Genomic DNA, 16,654 nt, shown 5'->3' on the forward strand with positions numbered 1-16,654 from the left:
AAATTTAAGAAGAAGAATTGTTCATATTTAAGTAATAAAATATAAATTTTAACTTTTTTTTTTTTAAAAGGAAAAAATGTTGATATATCGTATGTATGGAAAACAACACATGCAGTTTTGAAGTTTTAGAAAGACATTGTACATATTTTAGTAATAAAATATAAATTTTAACGACAAAAAGAAAAAAAAATTATATATCGTATGTGTGAAAAACGACACATGAGGGTAAACAACGTAAGTTTTAATGTTTTAGAAGGAAATAGTTAATTTTAAGTAATAAAATACTACATTTTTATTACAAAAAGAAAAAAAAATTACATATCGTATGTGTGGAAAACGACACATGAGGGTAAACAACGTATGTTTTGAAATTTAAGAAGGAAATTGTTCTTATTTATGTAATAAATATGAATTTGAATAGTCAGATAAGTAGAATAATAGAGGCAATTAAATCTAAAGAAAATACAAACAATTTTGGCAAATCTAATATTTCGTTTGTAGTTTGTCGTTATGAACGTAATTTAATTTATTTTAAAGACACTTCCAGCAATATGTTAATAGTTCATTAATTTTCATATTTCTTTTAACAAAAACGAAATTAAGCTAAAAATTAATTTATATTCTTGTGAAGTCTTTTAATAAAACGTCTGCCTTAAGTTACTAAAATAAGCAAATTTATATTCTATTACGTTCAAATTTTGCTTTAGCTCAACCTTCCTCAAAAAAAATCCTATTTTATTTCCTGTTTTCAACATTAACATTTACTAGCATTACGATTAAATTATTTTCCGTCTGCCTATTTGAATTTACTTTCAAAGTAAAGAAAATACAAACATAAAAAATTATTAAGATGATGAAAGAAAACTTATAAAAATCTTTTACTTTTCTTATATTTCTTGTATTATCAAAAATAATATAATACAGGTCATGGCAGCTTAACACCGCGTACAGCTGGTGGTAAAATAGCAACTATTTTTTATGCCTTAATTGGGGTGCCACTGATGTTGATGTGTCTCTCCAGTTTAGGTGCCCTACTGGCCGATGCTCTGCAATGTACCTATGCGCGTTTATGTTGCCGTTGGCCACAATATGTGGTGGATGCTGGCGATGATTTGCACCAAGATATACAACACTCTAAAGCTACACAATCAAAGCGTATTAAACGCCAGCAAAGACATTCGGATATAAATGTGGAAAAATCAGCCGCTCATCATGAGATTAAACAACGTTTGCAGCATCCCTGTGATTTTCAGGAACATCAAAATGGCGTAAGTACTAGTTTTTTTTGTTTAGCTCTTTAAGACAATAAGGAAAATATGAAATGTTTTTTAAGATTAAAAAACATAAAATTCCATAAATGTTGAGGAAATACTTTTTCATTTTATAAAACCCTTGAGGCTGGGTAAAGCCCTGCTCTCTGTTACTTTTTCAGTATCTTTTTACCATCTAAAGAGTAGTCGCAATTGCTTGGGGGGTTGAGTCTAGCTCAAGTGTAGTAAGTCGTTTTGTTTTTTGCTGCTTACTTTTAGGGTTTACTTGGTTAAGTAGTTTTTATTTATAGATATGTATTTGAATATTTACTTACGCTCGCTCTGCTACCATGTTTTTACTAAATATTCATGGTTATTTGCAAGTTGTTATTTTTATGTTTTACTGCTTTTGCTACAACAAAATATTGATTTTTTTACTAGGCGACTATGAGTATCAGGGTTATTTGCTGACAAACAATTTAATAGTTTTCGATAACTTAATGTTGTTAATAATATGCATAAATTTATTATAGGGGTAAGCATTTTAGTTAGGATTTTAAGCAATATTACAAATTAAACATATTTTGTTACATTTTATGTTAAACAATATTTGGTATTAAAGTTAAAGAATTTTAATTATGTGAAGAAAATATTGGGTCTTTAAAACAGGGACCGTATATAATGGTTATAGAGAAAATTTAAACTAAAAAACTATCCACGTTAGAGTCATTGGTGACCTATTCGTATTGAAGTGCTCTTTCAGAATCTATGGTGATATTTAAAAAACGATCGCAACTCCACAGTTAACAGTAAAAATATAAATTCGGATGAAACTGTTAAAAGGAGAGTTTTAATTAGCCGTCTAAAATAAAACTAATTTGAGGAGTTTTATTTGTCTCGTCTAAAATAAAACTCATTTGAGGAGTTTTATTTCTCCCGTCATAAAATAAAACTCATTTGTTTATTTTCTTCGTTTTTTCAGTATCTTTTTCAATGTAAAATTAAATGTAGGGACAGTTTTAATTAGCCGTCTAAAATAAAGCTCATTTGAGTTTTATTTTTCCCGTCTAAAATAAAACTGACTTGAGGAGTTTTATTTTTCCCGTCATAAAACTCATTTCAGGAGTCTTATTTCTCCAGTCAGAAAATAAAACTCATTTCGTTTATTTTCTTCTTTTTTTCAGTATATTTGTTTATTGAGTCTATCTGATATAATGTGTGTAATAATTTATTTGATTAAGAAAAAACCAAAAACAATTTTATAATAGGAATCAAATAATAACAGCTTAAAACCCCATTTGTTTTTATTTTAATGCCGATTTATTCAATTGCAATGCAAGGTGCTATACAAATTGCAAAGATTTGACAAGCGGCAATCTTTACATAAAATGAGTTTTATTTTCTGACGGGAAAAATAAAACTCTTCAAAAGAATTTTATTTTATGACGGGAAAATAAAACTCTTCAAAAGATTTTTATTTTATGACGGGAAAATAAAACTCTTTAACAGGTTAATCCAAATTTTTTTTTACGTTGAAAAATAACTGTTTTAGATGGATTTTTCCTATTGGAAATTATTCATAACGGAATTCATTTCACCTATGAATGATTAAATTGAATGACAAAATACGTAAACAAATCATATGTGTGGAAAACAACACATGAGGCTAAACAACGTAAGTTTTGAAGTTTTAGAAAAAAATGTATGTAATATTATACATATATATAAGTTATTGATGGTAAATCATGATTTCAACTACAAATCATATGTGTGGAAAACAACACATGAGGCTAACAACGTAAGTTTTAAAGTTTTAGAAAAAATCTATGTAATATTATAGGGATAAATAAGTTATTGATGGTAAATCATGATTTTAACTACAAATCATATGTGTGGAAAACAACACATGAGGCTAAACAACGTATGTTTGGAAGTTTTAGAAAAAAATGTATGTAACATTATACAGATATATAAGTTATTGATAGTAAATCATGTTTTTAACTACAAATCATATGTGTGGAAAACAACACATGAGGCTAAACAACGTAAGTTTAGAAGTTTTAGAAAAAAAATATACGTAATATTATAGAGATAAATAAGTTATTGATGGTAAATCATGATTTTAACTACAAATCATATGTGTGTAATAAGTATTATACAAATAAATATGTGTATGAAAAAAAAATCCTCAAAACAGTTTTATTTTATAACTGCTATTTAAAACTCTTTTTTTTAAGAGTTTTATCCGAACTTTTATTTCTAGGTTGAAAAATAACTGTTTTAGATGGATTTTTTATTTTTAAATTTACAAAATAGCTGTTATAAAATAATTGTCTTGATATCACTTATAACCATTACGGTTCCTGCTTAAAAATTATGTGAGATAATGGTGCTTCCGTAAAAATGATAAAGTTTCTTACAAATAAGAAAATTCTCAAAAAAAAATACAAATATTTTTCATTTATCAACAATAAGCTGGCCTCCTTAATACCTAAAAAACAATAAGCTGGCCTCCTTAAAACCTAAATGTTTCTATTAAAAAAATATTTCTTCAAATAACGTGATGAAAAGTTAATGCCAGTTTAAAATGGGAAAAAGAAAAACATATAAAAAAACCCCCCAGTTAACAGCAGTTACTAATTTTAAGCTGATTGCAACAAATATGAAACAATTACAACATCATTCAAACTAAATATGTAAAAATAAATTAAAATTTCTACTCATGCCACATACAACTCGTTCAACATGAAATGGGCGCTTCATGTTTGTGGTTATGAAGGTTATGAAGGATTATTTCTGCACGAATTCATCGACAGTTAACTAAATACAGTTTTACTAATTCATATTTAAATAACTGAAACAGTTTTATTTATAGGACTTAAATAACAAGTTAACATGCCAACAACTAACTAAAATAAAAATAAAATAATGTATAAAAAACTGATTAAAATATCAAATGTAAGGGAGAACACAAAGCTAAATAGTGAATGATTTATATGAAATTTAAATTGAAAAGACATTAACTCAAGGAAATTTAAGTGTTAAATATATATAAACATGAAATGTAATAAGTCTGTATATTATTTATTAAACCACTATTAATTGTTTTCATTCATTCTTTTGAATATGGCATGAAAAGTGATTAAAAAGTATAGTAAGTTGTTGTTTAAAAGCTTTTAATGTTGCCTTTTCTACCTCATTTTCTTTTTAAAATGAAAGCAACTGAAGATGCGTCTAGTGCTGGATATGAAGTTGCACTTAACATGCTGCTTTAAGCACAAAATACTTATATACATTCATTCATATATAAATAATAAGAAAGTAACAAAATCAACCATTCTTTTAAAGAGGAAATTACAAACTTGTACAACACTGCCAAGTTGCTTGTATGATACTTGAAAAGTGTTTATGAAAGTAAAAAAAAAGAAATAAAAAATCTGAAATGAATTGCAGAAATAAAAATAATGTTGGCAAATATTGAAATGAAATTTTTTCAGTTGAATAAATAAATTAATAAAGATTCCATGATATAAAGCCTGAAATTGTATTTATGTTATTTAGATTTCTTTTACTTTCGACTGAGAAATAATCATAGGTCGAATTACCGCATTCGATATGGAGTAAAACTGGTCGTAATTTTCTTATTCGAGATTATGGCATTCGATATTAAGCAAGATATGTAGTATATTTTATTATAATTGCGATAGATAATTCTATCACGCATGCGGTAATTCGGCTCTAGTTCTGTATGAAAAGACTGCTGTATTTCTGAAGCTACACTTAAATACTGTAATAGAAAGTATATTTTCACATCCTGTAGCTCTTACTGTATTCAAAAGAGTTTTTAAATGTCGAATTTTATGATGCTTACGCTCCTCTTCAGTATTTGTCCTCTACAGTCGTCAAAATTTTTAATTTTTCGGTCAAAGGGAGAAAAAATTTTGTAAGTTAATGTCTGAGAGAAATTTTTGCGCCAGATCTTTTTTGTGTTTTTGTGTTTTCAGTTGTGGTAGCGTTTCTCGTGGAATTGCCCATATGTCTGATACAACAACAGATTACAATGACTAATATATTTGTTGTTGCATGAGTTAGTTTTCTGACAATAGATTTCTCTATGTTATCCTGTGAACTATTCCCGGCGAAATATTAGCATACCTTTTGAAAATGCTAATATTGACATATTCACTTGCCTTACAATCTCAAAGAAACCAGAAACTACAGTTAATCATTTTACCAAATAAGTCATGCAATTTATATGAAATTATTACCAGCACTTTATAAAATGACTTAACCTTATGGTTACATTTGCAAAACATATTACTTTTTTGTCTATTTACTTTCACCTTAATGAATATTATTCTTGTAAGATGTTTTTTATTTAACTTCTTTTTTTTTTTGGTGTGGTGGCCTTATAACCTAAAAATTTTATTTCCATTTAATGGTTTTTCTTTTTATGGCTTAATATTCTTGCCTTTTTTTTGCTGGTTTTCTCAATGTATTTCTTATATGGTTGGATGCATGGCTGGTTTGGTCCATTATATTAAAGTAACATTAACCGTAAATAGACAACAGCACCAACAACATCATGACAAACATATAAAAAAAGAAAAAACTGGAACTGCAGAGACAAATGGAAGCCATTAAATAAAATTGTGTAACCTGAGCTGGCCAGCTAGACAGGCTGCCAGCCAGCAAGTCAGTCATTTAGTTAGTAAGATTGAAAGGTGGAAGAAGAAAAATGAGAGACATATAAAAACTTTAACCTTATTTTTAGTAGTTTTAGTTATTTGTATGGCCACTACTTGCTACAACAAATTCCTTAAAAGTCAAGTTACTACTTGCTGTTATTCTTTTCTATTCTTTTTTCGTCTTGTTGCTAGTAACATTAATGGAATTTTTCTAAATATTTTTGCTGTTATTGTTTTTCTTGTACAACACAACACAACACAACACATTTGATATTTGAAAGATTTTTGCAACAGGAGGAAATAAAGTTTTTTTTCTTTTCTGTTGGACCATCAACAGTATTAGAAAGTAGGGAAAAAGTTTGTTTTTGTTAGATTTCATTTTTATCGTCAATTGCATATTTCATTTTGAGTCCAAGAGCAGCCAAGCAAGTTTGTTTAAGAAGCTGCCTTAAGTTTGAGCTGTAACTAAAGTTAGGGCAATTAAAGCTAACATTTTGTTAGTTGTTGCTGCCAATAGCAGCAGCAACAAAACTTAAAGTTATGGATTGTCCAGCATAAATTTGATTCTTAACTTTTATGTGGCTTTTATTTTTATTTTTACTTTTTTTTTTTTAATTTTGTTGTTGTTTGTTGCAAAGTTTTCAATTAATTTGAAACTACCATTTGTTTGCTGTTCCATATTTTTCCATTTTTATACAAAAACCATATGTTGAGTTTTATATTTTGTTTGGTGATGTTATTCTGTATTTTTCGGAGGGTTGGTTCTAATTTTAATTGGTTTTCCTACATTGAATTGATTAGAAAGTTAAGTACAAATTTTATTGACTTCATTCAATAAGAAATTTAGAAAGCCAATAAAATATCCGGGTTTTTATAGCAGAGCAGCATAATTAATGAAAAGTCTTCATAAAATATTTATGGAAATAAAAAAAAGCTTGTTTTCTTGAGTCTCCTAATTTTTATTTTTGTTTTGCTATTAGTTAATACGATTTTAATGAAGATCTTATTTAATTAAATTTGTAAATAGAGCTATATTCAGCTGTATGGTGGGGTAGAATCAAAATATTTTGGAAATAAATGAGCTATTTGTGGATGATGCGAGAGTCATCATTATTTATTATTATATTTATTATGTATTAATATGTGGCAAAGCAGAAGAGTACTTGAGTTTAAGTTTTGAGTACGGACCCCATAAACACCTCAAGATCGGCGATGTGTGATCTCAAAATATGCCCAATTTTTAAGCGCTTGTGATTTTTTTTTATATTTCCTCCAGAAGACACCCGAAGATTCTTAAAATCCACAATTGGGGCCATAAAGTACATTCACATGTGTTATATGCATTTGATAATTCAAATTTTAATGTACCTTAATCTTTTTAATTATTGGGTACAATTTGTAAATGATTTCATTAAAATTTTTACTGTTAATAAAACTAAGGTATTTGATAAAAGTTCAAATCAATGTACAACCATTCCAGAAATAGTCGATTTTAATTGTAAAATTTTGCATTTTTTTTGGAATTATAGAAAAAAGTTTCTTAGGGACTTTTTTGTCAACAAGAATAGCTCTAAAATATAAAAAGCTTTGAATATGCTAATAGGGCTTTTAATATTCCCTTGCGAATTTATCCTATTTTTACCGAAATGGCGCATTTAAAAAAAAGTTGTATATCTTGTGTTACAAAACACTTATTTTAGTACATATTCCACTCGCATTCCACTAAGCGACCAAAAAGTTCTTAAAGGAATAGACCTATCCTTTCTTTAGATCAAAAAAAAATAATTAAAAACAAGTAAGAAAGTATGGTCGGTGAAGCCCGACCCTATAATACCCTACACTAAGTAAAAGAGCAAAAACATTTTTCTTTTAAAATTTCAATAATTTATATTTTTGAGTGATTTTCGGAAGTGGGAGCTATGGGAGCTATGACCAATTATCGACCGATCACCATGAAATTAGGTCGTGTGATTTATGTCTATAGCAAAGTTAGCTGTGTTGAATCAAAAATAAAAAATTTTATATCTTGAGTTACAAAACATATATTTTGATAGAGATCCCACTCAGCGACAAAAAAGCTCTTAAAGGAAGGGTCCATTTTAAAAAAAAAAATTCAACAAAGTTTTTGATTGTGCAAAAAAGTAAAAAAATTTATGTTTTGAACTACAAAACATTTATTTTGATAGATAAACAACTCGCATTCCGCTAAGCGACCAAAAGGCTCTTCAAGGAAAATATCTAGGCTTTCTTTTGAGATAAAAATGGTCCATTTGGAAAAAAAAGTCAAAAAAGATTTTGATTTTGGCAAAAAAAATTAATTTTTTTTTATTTATTTTTAGAAAAATTTAAGAAATAGCAATCGAAACTATTTGGGACAAATTTTGGTGTAAATTGCATCCCGGAAGACATCGATTTTGAAAGTTGGTACACCTGGCATGAAATCCCGACTATTTAAAATCGAGAAAATCCGCCCACAAACGGCTGAGATATAAGCAAAATACCACGACTACATACATTTTTTACCTATGTTTTATCTACATATGTATTATCATAGCTGTAACTTGTGAATAAAATACAAAATATAAATATTTTTTATATTATTTTAGCTTTTGTTTCCAATTATAAATATTTATTTTCCAAATTATTTATTAGTTAATTAAAGTATTTCTCTAATTTATTAATAATATTTACAGTTAAATTTATGCATATTTATATCTTTTAAAACCAAATAAATAATAAATAAAATCATTTTATATTAGTTTAATTAAATTATATTGATATTTCTTTAGAAAATAGTAAAATTTTATATATTCAAATAAAACAAAGTTGAATAAAATTTAAATTTATTTCATTTAGATACAAATAAAATCAACTAATTTCTTTGGAATATTTATTCAAACAAAACACAAAAAACTAAAATTATTCAAACAAAAAATGATTGAATAGAAATAATTCTAGTAAAACTTTAGAAATATTTTTATTTCTCACAAATTTGAAACAAATAAATTTATTTTTCCAAAAATTACAGAATAGAAATAATTCTAATAAATGTTAAAGAATATTTTTATTTCACAATAATACTGATGTAAAATGTCTTCTGATTGCATTCTGAGTTGAAAAAGTTATTTTCGAAACGAATTACAAATTTTTTTCAGATTCAACTTGTTTTTTCTTAGATATTGTTTCTCTGATATCTAATATTCTATTTTTAAAAACTACTAATTAATCATTGATTATCACTAGAATATGGACACAGATTAATGGTTTCAATTTGAGGTTTATTATTAATTTAAATTGTGAAGAAGAAAATGAATTATTTTTAAAAACAGTTTTTAAAGTAACTAGTTGTTCAAAATGATCGTCTTACATGGCATTCCTCCTAAGGCTATTTAATAACCCTGCAAGTGAAATTAGACGTTCAAAATATCGTTGAATTATTTTTGAAAGTTGTTTTTGTTTATTTATAGCAAACGAAGGATCTTTTTCATAATCCTCGGAAGAAAAATCTTTATCGTCCGAGCTCATTTTCACAAACAAAAATATTTTTTTATAAAATTGTTCAAAAATTTGTTGTTAAAATATTTGATTTTATTTTCACAAATAAAATTATTCAAAGAAAATTTCTATGAATAAAAAAGTATTATAAAATTTTTTGTTGAATATTTAAATATTTTTCTTTTTTTTGGAGAAATAAAATTATTCAAAGAAAATTGCTTTGAATAAAATCTATCAACAAATTTTCGAATAAGTAAAATAATATTTTATTCATAACTAGTTGAATAAACTAAATTAATATTTCATTTTTACTATAAAAATATAATTTGAAAATAATTACATGTTTTCATATTGATTAGAATATTTTAAAATCTATTCATTATATAATAAATAAAATACAACTTATTGTTACTAAAATACAAATACTATTAGTATAATTTTATAAATGTTTATTAAAAACTTTTAAGTATAATTTATTTAATATCGTATTCTATTGAAATCAAATAATATTTAATGCTTTATATTCTAAATAGATATATATTAATTAATATCCTATTTTGAATAATATAGAATGATTTCAATATAAATTTATTTTTTTAAATGTAACTAAAATTCAAAAATAATTAAGCTTTTGGAAATATTTTGAATAAAAATATTCACAATTTACAGCTATGTGTATTATTAAGTCATTAATATAGCCAATTTGAATAAAATGTGACCTACAAATAGTCAAATTCGGGGAAAATATTTTTATACCCTACACCACCATAGTGTAACGCCCAAAAATATTGGTTAACACCCACCTTAAGGTATACCGATCGGCTTAGAATCACTTTCTGATTCGATTAAACGATGTCCGTCCGTCTGGTTGGCTCGCTGCCTGTCCATGTAAACCTTGAAGATATTTCGATCAAATTTGGTACATATTATTTTTTCGGCCCAAGGACTAAGCCTATTGGAACTAGCTGAAATCGGTCCATTATTTCACCTATCCCCCATACAAATGTCCTTCCAAAATTGGACTTTATCGGTCATAAATGTTTAATTTATAAATGTATCTCCACAAATTGCGCTCCAAATAAGTTTTATATATATAAATTTATTGTCACCAAATTTTGTTACGATCGGTCTATAATAAGTCATATCTCCCATATAGACCCGCTTCCGAAAATCACTTTAACGTCTCTTAAAAATGTTGGTATACACACAAAATTCACCATAAATAACTTTCATATAGACATAAATCACACGACCTAATTTCATGGTGATCGGTCCATAATTGGTTATAGCCCCCATATAAGGCCCACTTCCGAAAATCACTCAAAAATATTAATTATTGAAATTTTAAAAGAAAAATTTGTTTGCTCTTTTACTTAGTGTAGGGTATTATTTCTTACTTGTTTAATTTTTTTTCACCAAAAAATTTTTTACAAATAAATAAAATTTTTTAGCAAAAAAAATTGTTCACAAAAAAAAATTTACCAAAAATTATTTTCAATATTTTTTTTAAAGTATTCTTTGGTGAAGGGTACATACATATATTGCAACCGAGGGGCTGTTGGAACCGACGTCAAAACTTGATTTTGAATAGTCCTCATTAACTTTTATGTTAAATTTCATGTCTATCGGGTCATCCGGTTAGGAATAGTAGATTTATTTGCAAAATAACAGTAAGTTGTAACAAATCTTAGTATTCATATTTAAAACTAATATAAATATTTTAAATTTTTTTCTCAAAATTTTATAAAAATTTAGTCTCCAGTTTAATCTACGCATATTAATACGTATTTGTTTTATTTAACTGATATTTTATTTAATTTTTTCTCAAACAACTTTGTGGCTTTAAAATGCATTTAAAAAAAACCATGGATTTTTAATCCATATTTATTTTTGCAGTTATTTTTCCCATTCGTAAACAATTTTGCTGCTGTATAGGTGTTTATTTGTTGGCTCACAATATTTATGTGTAAATCCCTGTTGGCATTAAAGTTTTGAATCCTTTTATAATTTACACACTTTCTCTCTCTTTCTCTTTTCCTTAAACTATATAACTATACAATACCGAGATGTAGTGCTGGCATGCAACTTTTATTCTCTACCATTTTTTTTTTTTGATAAACTTGGCACATAAAAAAATTTTTCAAACTTTGTTGTAGTACAATTTTCTACCACATTCTTAACAATTTACGCCAGTTTCAGTTAGAAGAGAGAGAAGGAAAAGTGCAAAAAATATATAAAAATAGTGAACACAGAAACAAGTGAACAACTTAAATAAATACAATGGAGTTTACTATGCCAAGAGTATTTGAGTTCATTTTGTTGTTCTTGTTGAAGTTTTGGCCAACACAACATAAAACAAAATACAAAAAAGAATTGTTAAAATTAAAATGTAAGTAACTTAACGCACTCACTTACATTTAAATGGTTAGCATATAAAATAATAATAATGAAAAATAGGGTTAAGTGGCCGTTGAGAAAAAGGTATTTAAAATATGCCAGCATTTTGTACTCAGTTTTAACACACAAAAAAATACCATAGCAAAATCATATTAAATAAATCAAACAAGTGGCCTTAAATCAAAGACAAAATAGCCTTTTTCATGTTAAAATACTTAAATACTTAAAATTCTTTAGCAAAAAACTTTAGAATTGTTAAATAAATTATTATTTTTTTCACATTTTATATAAAATTTAAAACCATTAAGTAACTTGAAATTTATAATTCTCATAGGGCTTTTAAAAGTCGTGTTGAGCATCTTTTTCTTGTTGAGTTTCTTTTAAATGTTCTTGGGTTGTTGCACTGCAACAATTTCATTAACTGGCAAACTGTGTGGAAACACAATGAAAGACTAGTTGACAGCTTAATTTCATTTTAAACACATGCACCAGCAAGAAATAAGAAAATCTTGTTTAAATACAAGAAAATTTAATTGAAAATAAAAGTAAATTAAACAATTGTGTAGTAGATATTTACTAGTAAGGTAATAAAATATTAAGGTATTTCTACAGATTAAAGAAATTTAAACAAAACTATTACGAGTATCAACACATGCTGACATTCTCTGAATTTCTCATACAATTGAGAAATTTCGGCAAGAAAAAATTAAAATTTTACTAAAAAATCTATTTGATAAAAAAATTATGGAATTTGGTGATGCCTGGTCCAAAGAACAACTCCAAACTTCAGCACGAACCTGAGAATTTCACCTGCCACACATTCTAATCTCTATCAATTATTTGGCTATCAGAGCGTATGATTATTAATAATGTGCAAATATTACGTATACGTCTCATACATATCGCTCATTTGCCGCAACAACGCACAGTGATATGAGAATAAAAAAGAGGGAAATAAATCTGTAACTTCTAAATCCTTACGCCGATTTGAATGAAATTTCACATATGCAAAGAGGAAGTGTAGTCGAGTTTAAGTTTTGAATTTGCACCTAATGACCCCACCAGGAGCGGGAGCAGGGGTTCCCAAAGTTGGACACCTCGAGTATATTCAATTTTAAAATGATCCTATTTCTTCGTTTGTGTTCCGATTTACAGAATCTCCTCGTCGAGCACTACATAAAACCTCGTCGTAGCTATCAATTATCTCTTATAGCTTAGGAGATATTCGCATTTGAAAATTTAATTTTCAACATTTTTACCCACCCACTCCAGTTTTTTGGTGACCGCGGTTCCAAATATTCGCCGATTTCACACATTTTTCTTTTGTAGGATTAACAATAGATCTGTATATTAAATAAAGAAAGTAGTGTTTAAAACTCATGACTGAGTCCAAAGTTACATGCATTTGAAAATAAAAAAATTAAAAAAGGTGATTTTTCGCAATTTTTTTGGGAAAAAAGTACTTTTATTATTTTTAAGTTATCTAAAAATTCTCTAAGAGCATGTATAATGAATTAATACCTTTTGAAAAGCTAACTTTACGCCAAATATTTTAACTGAAAAAAACATTTATAATTTTTGATACCGACGGGATCAGGTCCATTCAAAAAATGCCTATTTTTTATGTAAAATTCAACTTTAGGACAAAAATTCTCAAATCGCATACTCGATATCAAAATATAGTAACCTATTTTAGATGGCCCAATAAGTTCCTAATTATCTTGTAAAGGGTTCCGATAACCCCGCTCCTATTATGGATATTATAGCTAAAAAATACCATTTTTGGGATTTTTCAAGTTTTTTTTTGTGAATTGCGGGATACTTGATAACAAATTTCAAAATTTGTTTTTTTTTCATTTTAAATAGAAAAATCTATATAACTGCGGTATTTCATTAAAAAAATATTCATAAATAAAAATTTTATTTCAATTTGAAAAATTTGTATCTATTCAAAATTCAATAAAAAGCATTTTTTGTCATATTTTTCAAAAAAGTATTCCATGAATTTTTTAATTGTCAAAAGTTATATACATTTTTGAAAAGTAGACAAAATCCTCTATCCATCGATACATATATAACATGTCTACCTTATGTTTTTTACGTGTCAAATAAATTAGGGAAACTTAACAACTCGCTGAGAATTTAATGTTTTATGACATTTTATTATTTCTTAATATCTTTCCAATCTGTATTTAACCCAATTTTTAGTTAGGTTAGTTCTATTGGATAGTAACTCAGACACAATTTTTCAAACAAGATCGATAGAGGACTCTCCGTGTTAGGGGGTCAAAATTTGGGATTTTGGCCAAAAAAAAAAAATTAATATTTTTTTCCGAAATCAAAAACTTTTTGACTTTTTTTAAAATGGGCCCTTTTTTCATAAAATAAAACTTAGATATTTTTCTTGAAGACCTATTTGGTCGCTTAGTGGGATGCGAGTGGGATATCTATCAAAATAAATATTTTGTAACTCAAAACATACAATTTTTGACTTTTTTTTTGCAAAATCAAAAACTTTGTTGACTTTTTTTCAAAATGGACCCTTTTTTAAGCTCAAAAGAAAGCTTGGGTCTTTTTTCCAAAAAATTTTTTTTTTTGCTCAAAAGATAGCTTAGGTCTATTCCTTTAAGATATTTTTGGTCGCTTAGTGGGATGCGAGTGGGATATCTATCAAAATAAATGTTACTATCCAATAGAACTAACCTTGGTGCAAATTTCGTTCCGATCGGAAGACATCGATTTCAAAAGTTGGTTCACTTGACATGAAATGCCCCACATGTATCAACAGTTCAGTACTTTTGAAAGCCTGATGATCTAGTCCGGCTGACATTTTATAAATATTCAGAGAAATTCCGGAACTGTCAGTGGATTTTTATATGTTAACAGCTGCTGAAAATCCTTTAAAAATAAATTTCTAACTGCATCATGGCTATCAGAGCGTATGATTATTATTTATTTGCTAAATATTACGTATACGTCTGATACTCTTAAATGTTCAACAATTTATTAGGTTTTAAATTGTTTAAATTAATTTATTTTTTAATCCAACAAAATATATTTAAATTCTTAATAATAATCGTAATTATAATAGGCTATATTTAGCTACAAATTTAATAAAATTTATTAAATTAGTTTTGCTTTAAATTCTAATTTAGATTTTCTTTGTAAATCAGAGTATATAGTCAGTAATCTAACTATGACATTTAAGACATAATATATGCACAAACATACTTATTTAGGTGGCCCAAAAACTTGGTAATATTTCTAACATAAATTAACGTTTGTCATATGAAATCGAATGGCCATGATTATCAATTTATTTTAGGTGTTGTTAAAAGGTGGCAAGTTAAACATATTGTTACGAAATTGTACTTTAATTCAAATATAACGATTTTAACGGCTGATTTAAAAGTAGCATAATGCTTTCAAAAAAAGCAAACTGTAACATATCTGTGGGCATTATTAACTGCGACCGTATATTCGAATTCGAATATTCAGTTAAAGAACATTGTAAAAAGTACACCACAGATGGCGTATATATTAGAAAGCTCTACACAGTTAAAGAGCAATCTAGAGTGCAGATGGCAGTGTTATAAATAGTGGCAGAGGTTGCAGTCGTTAGTTAGTTTATAAAGAGTGTCTGTGTATAAAAACCATTGAGTGACTATTTAATTCTGTTGTTGTACATTTTAAATAAATAAAGAGTTGTTACAATTTTCAAACTACTAAACGGCTTTTATTTGCAATCAAAAGTATCCGGTTTATTTAAAGGTAATAAACCAACGTTTTGAAAGGTTAAAACGTAACAATATTTTTAATTAGACCAATATGCAACATATCCTTCAACATAAGTTTGTCGTTCCCTTTGTAAGTTCTACATTTTTCATTTGAGATCCCACAAAGTATATATATTCGGGATCGTTATAAATAGCCCTATCCGTCTGTCAGTCTGTATGTATGTTGAAATCAACTTTTCGTAGCCCCCAATTATTTCGCATCAATATATCCGCTATTTAAAATCGAGACAAATGGCTGAGATATAAGAAAAAAACCAGAACAACATCGATTTTTGAAATATATTTTATCTATATCTGGATTACTAAGTCATAAATATGGACAATATGGATGTCTAATGATAGATATTTCAAAGATACTGGAAACATATTTTTTAACCAGAATTTTTTTCACCACGAAAAATTTTTTTTTCATAAAAATTTTTTTTCCTAAAAAATTAAAAAAAAATTTGTCAAATTTGGAAAAAAAAATTTTATATAAAATGTTTTTCACAAAAAAATAATAATAAAATTTTGCTATAAAATTTTTTTCACCAAAAATTATTTTTTTTTTAAATTATTTTTTATAATTTGGTGAAGGTTATAATTCGGCACATCCCATTTTAGCTTTTTTTTTTTGCTTATTTCTTGGATTAATTCAAATATGAACTAAATGTTAATTTACATCTCAAAGAATCTAAACTTAAAAAAAATTAACCCTCTAAACCGCAAACTTTAAAAAGCTAAGAAAAAGTTGTCAAATATTATTTTTAGGGTAATTATGACCCAATAAACTCAGAACAGTCATTAGAAACTAATTTACAAATTAACCTTAGGAACCAGGTGCAAAAAGGTGACGAGTGCCTCAGGGCATTGTTGCCGGTTTAGCTGTAATAAGCAATAATTATGATACGTTTATATTGAAAAGCTAATGAAAAAGAATTAATAAAAATACTTCGAATAGATCGGGCGACTAAATGTTATTTTAAAATAATAAACAAGTAAGAAAATATGGTCGGTCAAGCCCGACCATATAATACCCTACACTAAG

At 26.9% G+C, this 16,654-nt stretch overlaps 1 protein-coding gene across 1 annotated transcript in view; it reads left to right on the top strand.

The window, feature by feature from the left end:
- Window positions 1-16,654, top strand: part of LOC135959806 (uncharacterized) — a 53,782-nt gene that overhangs the window by 12,973 nt on the left and 24,155 nt on the right. The window contains exon 3 of the mRNA XM_065510881.1: window positions 925-1,268. Coding sequence (XP_065366953.1) covers window positions 925-1,268 — 344 coding nt within the window. The remainder of the gene's footprint in view (window positions 1-924; window positions 1,269-16,654) is intronic.

The sequence above is a fragment of the Calliphora vicina genome, chromosome 5, assembly GCF_958450345.1.
Source record: "Calliphora vicina chromosome 5, idCalVici1.1, whole genome shotgun sequence".
Lineage (NCBI taxonomy): Eukaryota > Metazoa > Arthropoda > Insecta > Diptera > Calliphoridae > Calliphora > Calliphora vicina.